The sequence below is a fragment of the Orycteropus afer genome, unplaced genomic scaffold, assembly GCF_000298275.1.
Source record: "Orycteropus afer afer isolate SDZICR_OR568_19922 unplaced genomic scaffold, OryAfe1.0 scaffold00347, whole genome shotgun sequence".
NCBI lineage: Eukaryota > Metazoa > Chordata > Mammalia > Tubulidentata > Orycteropodidae > Orycteropus > Orycteropus afer.
In genome coordinates this window covers 690,186-702,743 of record NW_006921934.1, presented here as the reverse complement: position 1 = coordinate 702,743, position 12,558 = coordinate 690,186, and the positions used below count along the sequence as shown (strand labels likewise).

Genomic DNA, 12,558 nt, shown 5'->3' with positions numbered 1-12,558 from the left:
AAATGTCATAGGGGGAAAAGGTCATTTCCTGGATATATACTTAGTGTCTGTCTGTATCATCTTGTATGTCTAAAAGTATCAATGTTTCAGCAGTTTGTGTAGTGGTTGAAAAGAATGAGACAGACCCTGGGGAAAAGTGAATTAGATTCTTAACAGTTCTAGAAGAAAGCACTAACAGATTTAGTGCTGGGGAAAAGCAAAGTAAGAAAGTCTATGGTGTGTTCCAAATGTCTATCATTACTAACCAATCATCACCTCATCTCTGATGCCCCTAATCTGACTAAGCAGTGATCAAATGTCCCTAGTCCTGTTACAAACAGGTGCGATCTTGGTATACTATCCAACAAGATTTCTCCTACCTAATGAGTGTGTAAAACCAAAACACACAGAACACAGGACTGTGCTCCAATGTTGCATGAGCATTTGGTGCAAAAGTGTGCATGTGTCTGTTAAGTCCAGGCTAGTGATTCCCTTTGGTCGACTTCTTCTTCTTCTGCTCCTCTCTCTGCTTCTGCTTCTTCCTCTTGCCACCTTCTTTGAATCCTAAGAAAACATGGCTTGTAAAACACTGTTCAGAACAGTAACTGTTTCCCCATTAAGAGGCAAACATGTTTTCTAAATATTTCCCCATGTTAAAAAAAAAAAGCAACAAAACGTCTTATATCTTCACTTCTATCTTGTCCACTTCTAAACCTGAATTAAAACATGAACTCACATTTCAAATTGCACATTGAAAACCTTTAAATTATTCAAAGAACTTCAAAACCAGTCATATTTTCTGTAATGAGCAAACACAACTAAGCATTTGAGGAACAGCTTCCTTCTTCACCCAAGCAGCAAGGTTTAAGAAACTAGCTCTGTTGAATTAACTAATGAAAAGTCTTCACTTCAGTCCTCAAACTCTCCATCCTTGGTCCTACCTTCAAAATGGACATAAAAACCTCCTTAGTAGCCTAGTCTATAGCAAAGCTGTTTCCAACTCTGCTAGTGGGGTTTGGGAGCATCTCACTGGCTTCCTCCGTGACTGGCTAGATCACAGATCCCACTCTGCTGGCGGAAGCCTGGCTATGGATTAGGCTCACTTCCACAGGTGCTGTGGGGTTCCACATGAGAAAGTTTTGCATTTCTTAATTTGGGGACAACCACCTTTCATTTTCCCAGTCTTCTATGCTTGAAGTCAACAAGTACATGACGACTTATCTAAGAGTCAAGAAAAATGTATGTGCACATTCACTCTCTGAAGATTTTTCCAAAGACCCGTGAATAAAGAAGTGACTTCAACTTTGCAGCAAATGTCTTACATTTTTTTCTTTCCTCAATCAGTCCATATTGATGTGAGTGGGGAAGCTGCACAATCAAGCCCAGGAAATCAGCCTAATGTTTTACGTGGGTAATAAAAGAACTGGGACCCAATACAAATGTCTTGATTGGAATACCCATTACAAAAAGATGAGCGGGTCACTGCAGTGCAGGTCTGTGATTCAACATTCTGATCCCTAAGCCAGGTGAAAAGATCATCTAAAAGGATTCTCAAATTTTTTGATTATAGAGTCACTGTTTTATAAGCAGACACTTGGAACATAATCATCTACCATCCACTGTCCAGAGAGAACTCAGATGAACAGTCTGTTACTAGACTTTCCATTACTAGAAAGGACCATTCATCTCACCTAGGAACTCACCTTATTGTAGAATCTCAATCACTAGGTATACTAGATTTCTTATCAGACAGATTGTATTTTGTAGGACCCAATGCATAAAATCAACCTACAACTAAAGCATAACACAAGTCTTATGCTTGGTTAATGACCATCCTATCAATAAACAAGGACACCTGCCTTTATTAAGAAGGTGAAAGTCTACCATTATGGTTTGCTCATGTTATGGAACTGAAATGAAATATACACAAAGCCCTTTTCAAGCAGGGAGCCCTATTCAGAGCCCTTTACTAAGAAATAAGTAAAACACTGTTACGACTTCATTGGTTACTTCATGTCCCTCAAATAAACCCAAGGCTCTAGGAGGGTCCCCCTCAAGGTCTCATCTAATTGGACAGGATGATGATCTAATCCACACTCTTTAGCCCCGACCAAACATTCACTACACTTAGAACCCTGGTATCAGGATGCAATTTTACCTCATCCAGTAAAAAAAGACTGAACATTAACACAGGCTCTAACTGCTGGATTAGGAAGGTGGTGGCAGCAACAATGGTCCCTACTTTTATTATAAAGATTAAAGTTGAAAGGCAGTGTTCTAAGCTACTTCCTAATCTTAAGGTCTCTGGGAAATGAGATCACCAGGGAATATATTGGCTTGAAGCAAGTGTCCATGGAAGACTGGCAAAAGTAGCTCTATTTCTTATTCTTTCTTCCTATAAACTCCAAACCTTATAACCCAAAAGTTGGCCCACAAAATACTCCTTGATATAAGTCTTACCAGATGTCTTAAAACTTTGGAAGTTCAAGGACCCAATTTCTGGTTGTTCACCCCATTTTCTAGAAGCTGCCTGCAACTTGATTCTATAGAACCTGGGGTCAAAAAAAACTGCACTTTGGAAAAGGTGGTGATGTTTGGAAGCAACAGAAGGGAAGAAAAGTCAAGAATAACACCCTTCAAGGCAGCAAAGATAGAACAATTTTAACCTTGAAGCTGTGTGACAGGACAGAGCCTGATTTGTCTATGTGTCCATGTATTTTGGATCCTCCATGTCTTAGGATATCTTGCTGCATTGTTACATGCTTGTTTCCTAGGTGATTAAACCACAAAAACTAAATACGGTGGCTTCAGGTGCCCAAACCAAAGCTCCTTCCACAAGATTAAATTCTAGTAATTAAAAGACAGTAGATACAAATGGAGGGCGACATCGGGAAAGATGCATATTTGGTCCCAGATGGGTCTTTTAGTGAAGAAAACCTCCAAAATGAATTGCTTCTGTAATTAGTTCCCAAGTTCAGCTTTGAGTCATGCAAGTGAAAGTTAAGTGGTTATCAAAGCAGGGAAGAAGTTTATAAATAATGGCAAACTAAGTACACTGATAACTCCATTAACAGTGAATTAAATTTAAAAGCTCTCATGTGTAGTTATCTGGAAACTCAATTGATTAACAGGATGACATCATAAACCAGGAGGTGAGAAATGGAGACATTCAACAGTGGCTTCCTAGCACATTTTTAGTGGCTTTAAATAAACAAACAAACAAAAAAGTTTTACCATGCAAGGAGATGGAATGGCAACTTTCCTCCCACCAAATCAGTAAAAGTGGTATACCTGCCTAATCCACTACTTTCTTTTTTTTTTTTTTTTTCAGTTTTTAAAATCTACCACTAACTGGTTGGGCACTGACTCCATTTACTTTCCACTAAGACTCAGGAAGTAAATGCAAGTGGAAGTAAGAAAATTAAAGTGCTTTCTACCTATACTCTCCCTGCATCATCCCTGTGATAAAGATGTATGACATGCCAGTCATTTCACTTACAAACTCAATGATCTCAATGATCACCACCAAAGGGTGGAAAAGTTTGGTGAGAGGGGAAGCAAAAAGACCAGGAAATGCTCCTGGAAAACTCGCTCCTAGAAAAATGATGAGGGAAAAGGGGAAAGAGCTTGAAATGCTGGTATAAGAGTTGAAAGTAGAAACCAGGGATGTTCCCCACCGACCTTTCTCCATGACCATTCCATTGTCTTTAAGGTTTCTGCCTTCCAGTGGAACACTTGCACTCCCCGTTCTCCTATAATAAAATCCTAACATTTGTTCTAGAAAGGACTTCAAAGCCTCTTCATTGTATAGTTCTGGAATATGAGGGCCTGAGACCAAAGTAATTTACCAGAGAGCACTTATTAGTGAAGTAGAAGTTAAATAGCTAAAATTATAGACACTGAAAAGCAAAAAGAATGGAGGCTCAGGAAAGCTGAGCACAGTTCAACGGAATTAACGGACAGCAAAAGAGACCTAACATACAGAGCATGGGAATTCCAGGAGATGAAAGTAAGAGATGAAAAGAATATTTGAAGAAATAATAGTAGAAAAATTTCCCCAATCTCCATCAAAGGACATGAAGCTCAAAGAAGCCCAAATAGGCTAAACCTAAAAAGATCAACACTAAGACACATTGTAGTTTAAAAAAAAAACCACTCCCATCCTGCCATCAAGTTGATTCCAACTCATAGCAACCCTATAGGGCACAGTACAACTGCCCCATAGGGTTCTCAAGGCAGTAAATTTTTAGAGAAGCAGACTGCTTCATCTTTCTCTCACAGAGCAGCTGGTGGGCTTAAACTGATGACCTTCTGGTTAGCAGCCAAATGTTTTAACCACTGTGTCACCAGACCTTGTGACACCATAGTTAGGCTCTTAAAAGTTAAAGAAAGAATCCTGAAAACAGTGAGAGAGAAGCAAATAATCACAGAAAAAAAGAATCCTCAGGAAGATTTTGTGCTGATTTTACTTCAGAAACATTAGAGGCTAGAAGTCAATATTTAAAAAGCTGAAAACAAAAACAGTCAACCAAGAATACTATATCCAGTGAAACTATCCTTCAAGAATGAGGGTAAAATTAAAACATTCTGAGACAAACAGAGGCCAAAAGAGCTCATATCCACCCAACTGGCCATACCAAAATTATTATTAGGAGTTACGTACATGAAAGGAAAACATACCAGAAAGTAATTGAAAATTATACATAAAAAGACTCCCTAATAAACAAAATTGCATAGACAAGTATAAGGGCTAGTAATAAGGTATTCCTGCTTGATCATTCTGTATGATTTGTCTTTCATGTTTTTTCATAACAAATATATAAAAGACAAGGATAAAATTAGGTTACAGGACACAACAAATATAAACACATCAGTGATAATAACATAAAAGAAAGGGAAGAGGAATGGTATATAGAATTTCTTATATATTACTGAAATTAAATTGGTACCAAATTACCCTAGAATTTTATAAATACAAACTCTTAAATATAATATTCATGGTAACCACTAAGAAAATATATAAAAAGCATCCACAAAAGGAAAGAAGAAGGGAACAAAAAAGGTTCACTACTATAAACCAGTAAGACAAAAAAGCAAGAAGTACTAAAGGACAAAGACAAAGAAGGCTTAAGACACACAAAAAACAAGTAACAAAATGGCAGAAGTAAGTCACTGCTTATCATTAATTACATTGAATGTCAATGGGCAAAATGCTCCAATCAAAAGGCAGAAAGTGGCAGAATGGATTAAAAAACATGATCCAACTATATGCTGTTTACAAGAGACACACCTTAAACTCAAGGAATACAAGTAGGGTAAAAGTGAAAGAATGGAAAAAAAAATTTCCACAAAATGATAACCAAGAAACCTGCAGTGGCAATCTTAATATAAGACAGAGTACCATATGACCCAGCAATTCCATTCCCTAACAATACACCCAAAAGACTTGAAAGCAGAGACTCAAAAAGAAATGTGTACACATCAATGTTCACTGCAGCACTATTCACAATAGCTAAAAGGTAGACACCTAAATGCCCATGAGTAGATGAATGGATAAACAAAATGTGCTACATAAACAATGGAACACCACTAAGGCAGAAGGAAAAATAAAGTCTTGACACATGCTACAGTATGGATGGAACTTGAAAACATTATCCTCAGTGAAATAAGTCAATCACAAAAGGACAAATACTTATGTTCTCACTTATATAAAAAGACAAGAAAATGCAAATATATAGAGAACAAAGTTTATTAGTGGTTACCAGGGGCAAGAGGGAGGACAGAAAGGGAGGTAACAGTGATAGAAAAGTCACATTGATTAAAGGCAGAGTAATTACTGTAAATTGTACACCTGTAAAATGTCAAATTGGCAAAAGTTGTGTGATACATTTACAAAGAAAAAAAAAAAAAGTTGTGCTAGGGCTACTTACATACAACCAAACACCTCATGGGATTTGGTTCCTTGGTTTGGAGGTTTAGGGTCATGGTTTCATGGGACACTCCAGCTAACTAGCCTTACAACGTATTTAGTGCTTCTATTCTACCTCTTAGTTCCTTACATAGTGCCTGGGGTCTTAAAAGCTTGCACACTGCTATCCAAGGCACAACAATGGGTCTCTTATTTGCCTGGAACAATGGAGGAAAAAAGAGAATCAGTAATAGGAGGATATGAAATGTGTGGAAAATTGCCTCCATAATGAACAACTACCTCCTTTGCCATGAGACCAGAAGAATTCGAGGTGCCCAGCTACCATTACTGAACATTTTGATCAAAGATTCCATAAAAGAATCCTGATCAAAAAGGGGAAAATGAAGAATAAAATTTCCAATTCCCATGTAATTCAGACTTTCTGGAGCCATGAAGGCTAGATAAACAAACTATTACCCTGAAATCATCTTTAAACCTTAAAACAAAAATATCCCCTGAAATTACCTTAAAACTGAACAAGTTTAGCTTAAATACTGGTATATGTTTTGCTATGTATAGTCTCAACAATAACAAAATAAATAAAATTTGTAAGGAAAAAAGGTTAAAGGATCAATTTTATTCTTTCATTTATGAATTTTTTTCATTTTAAGTTTTATTTTCCCTTTTAATGTTTTTGATGTGTGGAATTTATAAATGAAAAATACTATAATCCTTTTTCCAAATTTTACTTTATGATTTACTTGTTCCATGTGACACCCAATATGTAACATATAATTGCCTCTGCCATCTAAAATAAAACAGGGTAAGTTTTAAAGAGGGTTAGTAATTTAATGTAATAGCACATTCAACAAAATGCCAAATACAAAGTCAAATCTGCATTGTATTTTAATTCCACCACTTTTGTAACATTGACACAAGTTACCTAAACAATAAACTCAAGCTGAAAATAAAATTACCACTCATTATTTTATTTCCAACACCAAACATTCTTAGATTACTTTAGTTGCATCCTGATACTGAGTTATATTAGTCATGCCAAAAACATGGGAAATTTTCACATAAGCAATATAGTCAATATTTTGAGTAGTACATCTCAAGTGAGAGCTAATTTTCAGCCTAGAAACATTACTTGTAGAAACTATGGAGACACTGTTTATCCATACCTCACTCGGACTCAACAAGCAGGAGCTTCATGAGTGATGTCAGGCAGTCTTCTAAGTCTAATGAATGGTCTGATGGGTTAAGCAAGACTACCCAATACTGTCTACGCTAACTAAGTTCCTGGTTACGTGTTTCTTTTTAAGAAAAATTACAAATAAGGCAAAAAATTTAATTGCATGGGCTTTTAAGGCCATACCAAAGTGTACAGAAGCCTGCATGGAGGTCATCTATCTCTAGGGTGATCAATTATTCCGTTTTCCATGACTGAGAGATTTCAGCAAAGTCTCAATATGAGTCTCTAGGAAGGGAAGGCATTTTGTTCAACTTACTCTTTATTATCAATTAGCACCCAGACTTGAAGTTAGATTAATAAAGAGTGAATGATATTTGTGTGGTAGAGATGCAAATTATTCTGCTGGTAGAAAAAGATAATGTTAAAGTTATGGTTTTATTGCTCTGTGAGGCATTAATCAGTTTTTTGTCTAACTTTGAAATTTTATCCCAACACACTTTTTTTCTACTCTATATTAGTTTCTTGAATGCTCCTTTGAAATAGCTTTGTCATCCTCAAAGAGTTGACTGTATTCACTACATATTTGTATGGAAAGTATGTTTCTAACTTTGATGTTTTTACACTGACCTCATAACATGACTGAGAAAAGGAAACAAACAATAACAAAAATAAAAATAAAGAAAAAGAGGATGTTTCCAACCACATTTAGATAAACTAAACCTGCAGGAATACAAAGTAAAACCTTCAACCTTGTCTACAGACAGGTGAAAAGAATCTGGTTAAAATAAATATATTATTGAGCTTTTTTGTATAACGATTTGAATTTTGATTCACAAGTTAACTAGTTTTCCCCACTTGAAAAAAAAGTAAGAGATGAAAAAAAAAACTGATAAAACAAGTAGATTTGAGAAGAATTCATTACTTTTTACTTTTTTCTGCATTCATTACTAATACCGACTTTCCACAAATCGCCAAGCTGTGTGTGGCAAGTCTCTTTCATTCAATAGGCATGGACTTTGGGAATCTACACAAATTAAGTGCCTACAGCAAAGAAGCCAGTGTCTAGTTTTGAAACAACAATATGCCCTTGGTAGCCCTGTGCACTTGCAATATTTACTCTTTCTGCAGTAAGCTTCCTAGGCATTTAAACAATGCATCTCTCCAGGCAAGCCTGTACCTGCACAACTTCTTTTGGGGGCCTGAGAAATTATGACATATATAGTAGACCAGGTTACAGTGTCCTTCCAACCTAAATGGACTCAGCCTTTTAAGTAACAACAAAAGAACACCAATCTACTATGGCAATCTAACTTGTTCCTTGATAAGACCCCTTTATATAACACTACCTCTTCCTCAGCCCAACCCAATAGCAGGAGTTGACAGGAACTCCTGGGAAAACTTTCTCATGTCCATTCAATGCAGAATTAAATTCACTCTACATTCATACACGCCCTTCCAACTGCCTCTTACTTCTCATTCAATTACACAGGAAAAGGCTAATGTCTCCAAATTGTCCATCTGCTTTTGTTGGCAACTCTCCACACAGAGCTTATTAGGGGTGTCTGCAGCAGCACTACAATTGGGTGCCTGTCTATCATCATAAAGCCTCAGGAAAACACACCTTCAGGAGAGTAAAATGTGCACCAGAGAAAACCACTGCCATTACTGTTAATGTTACCTTTTCTTTTGTCCACTTCAAAACCATAACATATGATTTGGGTAAGGGATAAATATAGAAACTCTGCATTATCTAAGAAGGACTGATTTTAAGGCACTGATTTTCCAATAAAAACTACTGGGAGAACAAATAAACCCTCATTCTTTAGGTTTCTGCTTAGACAATATTACTTTGCCCCAAATCCAAAGAATTACTTCATATACCTAAAAGTAAGCACCAAGTATCCATACATTCCTCCAAAACATAATTTGGTATGGTCAACTCAGCTACTTACATTGATGGGAATGCATACTTTAAAGTAATAATTCAAGCAAAATTTATATTTGGCTTTAGAATGCAGTTATGTTCAAATCTATATGCACAGCCACTCCTTCATAGAAAATCCAGAATTATGGTGAACTCATTGCACAGGCTCTGTAAGAAATCTATAATCAAGCACCTGGAAGACAGCAGAGCCCAGGTTACAAATAAATGAGACCATTAGCACCTGTAGCACCTGCCAGAGTTGGAAGGAGACTCAAGGTTTCAAATGTCATATATACTTTGTCTGTATAGTGAAACCAAACAAATCATACTGTTTCTACAGGATCTGACTCTGGCAGGGGTGGGTGTAGAAGTAGGGGTTTGTTTTGTTTTGAACCAAACACAAATAAAGGCACAAGAAGGTAAAATTGATCACCTAGGGGTAGGAAACCATTTCGACATTGAGATTCCACAAATTGTCCATTAGTTATAAACTTTCTGCTGATAGCCCAGACCCAAGCTACACCTTATGAAGAATCCTTGTACACTTGCATGCATTCTCTTGGTGACTGGCCTCTGGGGCATGTGTTAAAGGTAAGTTACAGAGATCTCAAGCACTAAGTTGAAAGTTATAAAAGGCAGAACCTGGGAGCATTTAAGGTAAAATCAGCACCTTTGCTCCAAGACAGTATACTTCATACACATAGAAGACTGTGACCCCATTTTAATTATGGAGGAAGTTTTGAGCCACTGAGGTTAAAGATCACTTGAAGGATATCCTGGGAGGTGAGCAAGGAGCATACAAACTTTCTACCCAGACTCTTGTTCTAACCAGACTTTTATCTGCTCATCCCCAATAACTTCCCCCTGTTCAGGTCAAAACACAACAGCACAGGGATGCTTTCTTTCCTCTTTTTCCTTGTGAGTTAAGAGAAGTATCAGTTTTGGTTTGCTCCACATTAGTTTCCCTTTGCACACCTGTTGAAAAAACGGAGGGATCCCAGCTGCTGGTAACCCGAGGTCTATCTTGCTCATCATCGTCCTCACAAATATAGTGAGATCCGTGTTTGGAAAAGGCAGCAGGTCTGTGAGACTTCAATGGGCGGACATTGGTGGGCTGGGAGGGCAGGGCATTCTGTCCTCTTCGCCTGCATTCTTCTGCAAAGGCATCTGCGTCTGTCACACCTGGAAGCATACAATTTAAGAGGGGAAAGTGAGCTTGGCATTTTGGGAAGCAGCTGTCACTCTACTCAAAAAGCAATGGAACTTACACTTCTCTGGTTTTGAAGCTAAAGGGTAATCACACATTCCTAGGTGATCACCATCATCTACTTTAGCAATATTTCTGGAGTAGGAAAAGAAAGAAATGATCTCAGTTCATCAACTGCAGTATTGGGACCTGTACTTAGCCTTCCAGGAGAAGGAAAAGAGAAAAATAGTCATGAAAATCAAATGTATTTCTGCTCCTGAAATAAGCAGCTCATCAATCCCAACCCTTACAGCCTATCAGTGATTTTTGAAAGCACAAGTGACATCTATCTTTTCCTAGTGATTATATACTATCAAAATCATTGTCAGGGACTGACAATGCCTGACAAATTCATTGTGAAAATCAATCTAATGCTATCATCCTGCAAAGAAAAGGCAATAGATCCAGTCAGTGATTTTATTTTCATGCAGCTTTAATTCTAGACTCTATGCACATTCACTGACACAGAAATTATTACCTCTCCATCGAACATAAAAATAAGTACGTTTTCATAGAGGTGGTGACCTATTAGAAATAAAACCACTGCAAGATTTGTGTACATCAAACTATCCTATCCAATTACAGTACGTGTTTCCCAACTCATTCCAAACAGACGTACTAAAATTTCTGACCTGAGTCAAGCAGTCTCATACACTTGTGGTCTGTAGTATCACACAGGCATTCAAGATATACTTATTTCTGATTGTCCCTAAATTTATTTCCATTAATCTTTTGAAAAAGAAGTTTTGCACATCGAGTGAGTATTAGGAATAAAATAAGAAAGCAAATGTTTATATTTACTGAATAATTTCAACTATGATTCTCTTGAAGTCTCTGATTGGCAGTCACATCATGGACACAGAAGAAAAAAAGCACTGTTAGAACTCCATACTAAAATTATAAAACTCTGCATCTGATGCCAAAAAGGATTCCCAAAGAATCAAATGTGTGTTTATTTTCTAATGAGCAGCTGTCAACAAATACCTTTTAAACACCAGATCATTACACCTAGTGCTTAAAATTCTGAGCCCTAAGAAGGTGACCTAGAAAGTCACCTTTCTTTTTCAGTATTAACTGAGACAGGGCACCATCCCACAGCATTCTTACTCTTGTATAATACACTTTCTCCTCATTTACTGGCTCTTCTGTCATTCCCAATTTCCCCCAACCAAACCATTCATTACACAGGTGTCATTTTCTCACTTTAACATTCCTTGAAATAAAATGTAGTAAGAAATAAATGTAAGTTTTTTTGTTTTTGTTTTAATTATTTGTACACTGATTTGTATCTGTGTGCAAAATATGTTGCTAGAAAAATAGGGTTTGCCCTCAGGAGCCTAGTTTAAGCTGTATCTTTAGCATCATTAAAGTACATCTTATCAATATAATTTTTGAATTCAAAGGACTGGTTCCCAAATGAAATCTCTCTCAGTTACTTGGACCACAGCTGTTTCCTCCTCAAACAGAAGTACCAGCCATTGGAGACCATGACGACACTGACGGTAGATGAAAAAAGGCCACTTTCCTATAGAGAATCTTACCCAACAACACAAAGTGTAGAAATTCATTTTTTAAGAAATACTAAGACTGTATAATGCATATTCTGTGGCTTACAGGTTTTCCAAATTAGAGGTTAATTAAATCTCAAGTTGGTCAGAACAGGGTGTTAAGTCCTATAAAACCTTTGAATCCCCTATAGCACTAAATAGAATGAGTGTTCCATAAATGTGCTCAACTGTTTCCTAGAACTCAGTCACTATAACACTTAAGAAAAAGACTCACCTAACTAGCAGGTCCCAAATTTTCATCATTTATACCAATCATCTCTCTCCATCATTTGAATATAAAAAAGAGCAACTGTTATTTTTGGAGCCATTTAACAAAGTAACTAAATTATTTTCAGTGCTGCAAACAGATCAAACAAACTGGGAGGAAGTGATTGGTGACCTTATACACAACATATACAGATGTCACCGTATCATTAGATGTTTACAATATCATAACTGCATTTTTAACATCCCATCCTACATGTCCTCCCACATAAGCCCCTTTGAGAAGCCCTGACAAGGCACACTGTACAGTGAATAGGGATTCACTGCATTTTTCTCAAAATCAAATACAATTATTGAGCTGAGGAAACTAGACCCAGTTGTCTTTTTGGTCTGAAGTACTTCACTCATGGACTCAGGTTCCTCACCTGTAAAACATAAAAGCTGGTCTGGGTGATTTCTAGGACACTTTGTTGTTGTTGTTTGCCATCGAGTGGGCCCTGACTCATAGAGACCCCTCCTTGGGTTTCCGAGGCA

At 37.1% G+C, this 12,558-nt stretch overlaps 1 protein-coding gene across 1 annotated transcript in view; it reads right to left on the bottom strand.

Moving 5' to 3' along the window:
• Positions 1-460: 460 nt before the first annotated feature.
• DNAJB6 (DnaJ heat shock protein family (Hsp40) member B6) overlaps positions 461-12,558 on the bottom strand; it is a 60,197-nt gene continuing 48,099 nt past the window's right edge. Inside the window, exons 8-9 of the mRNA XM_007952570.2 lie at positions 9,982-10,188; positions 461-543 (exon numbers count right to left, since the gene is read on the bottom strand). Coding sequence (XP_007950761.1) covers positions 461-543; positions 9,982-10,188 — 290 coding nt within the window. The remainder of the gene's footprint in view (positions 544-9,981; positions 10,189-12,558) is intronic.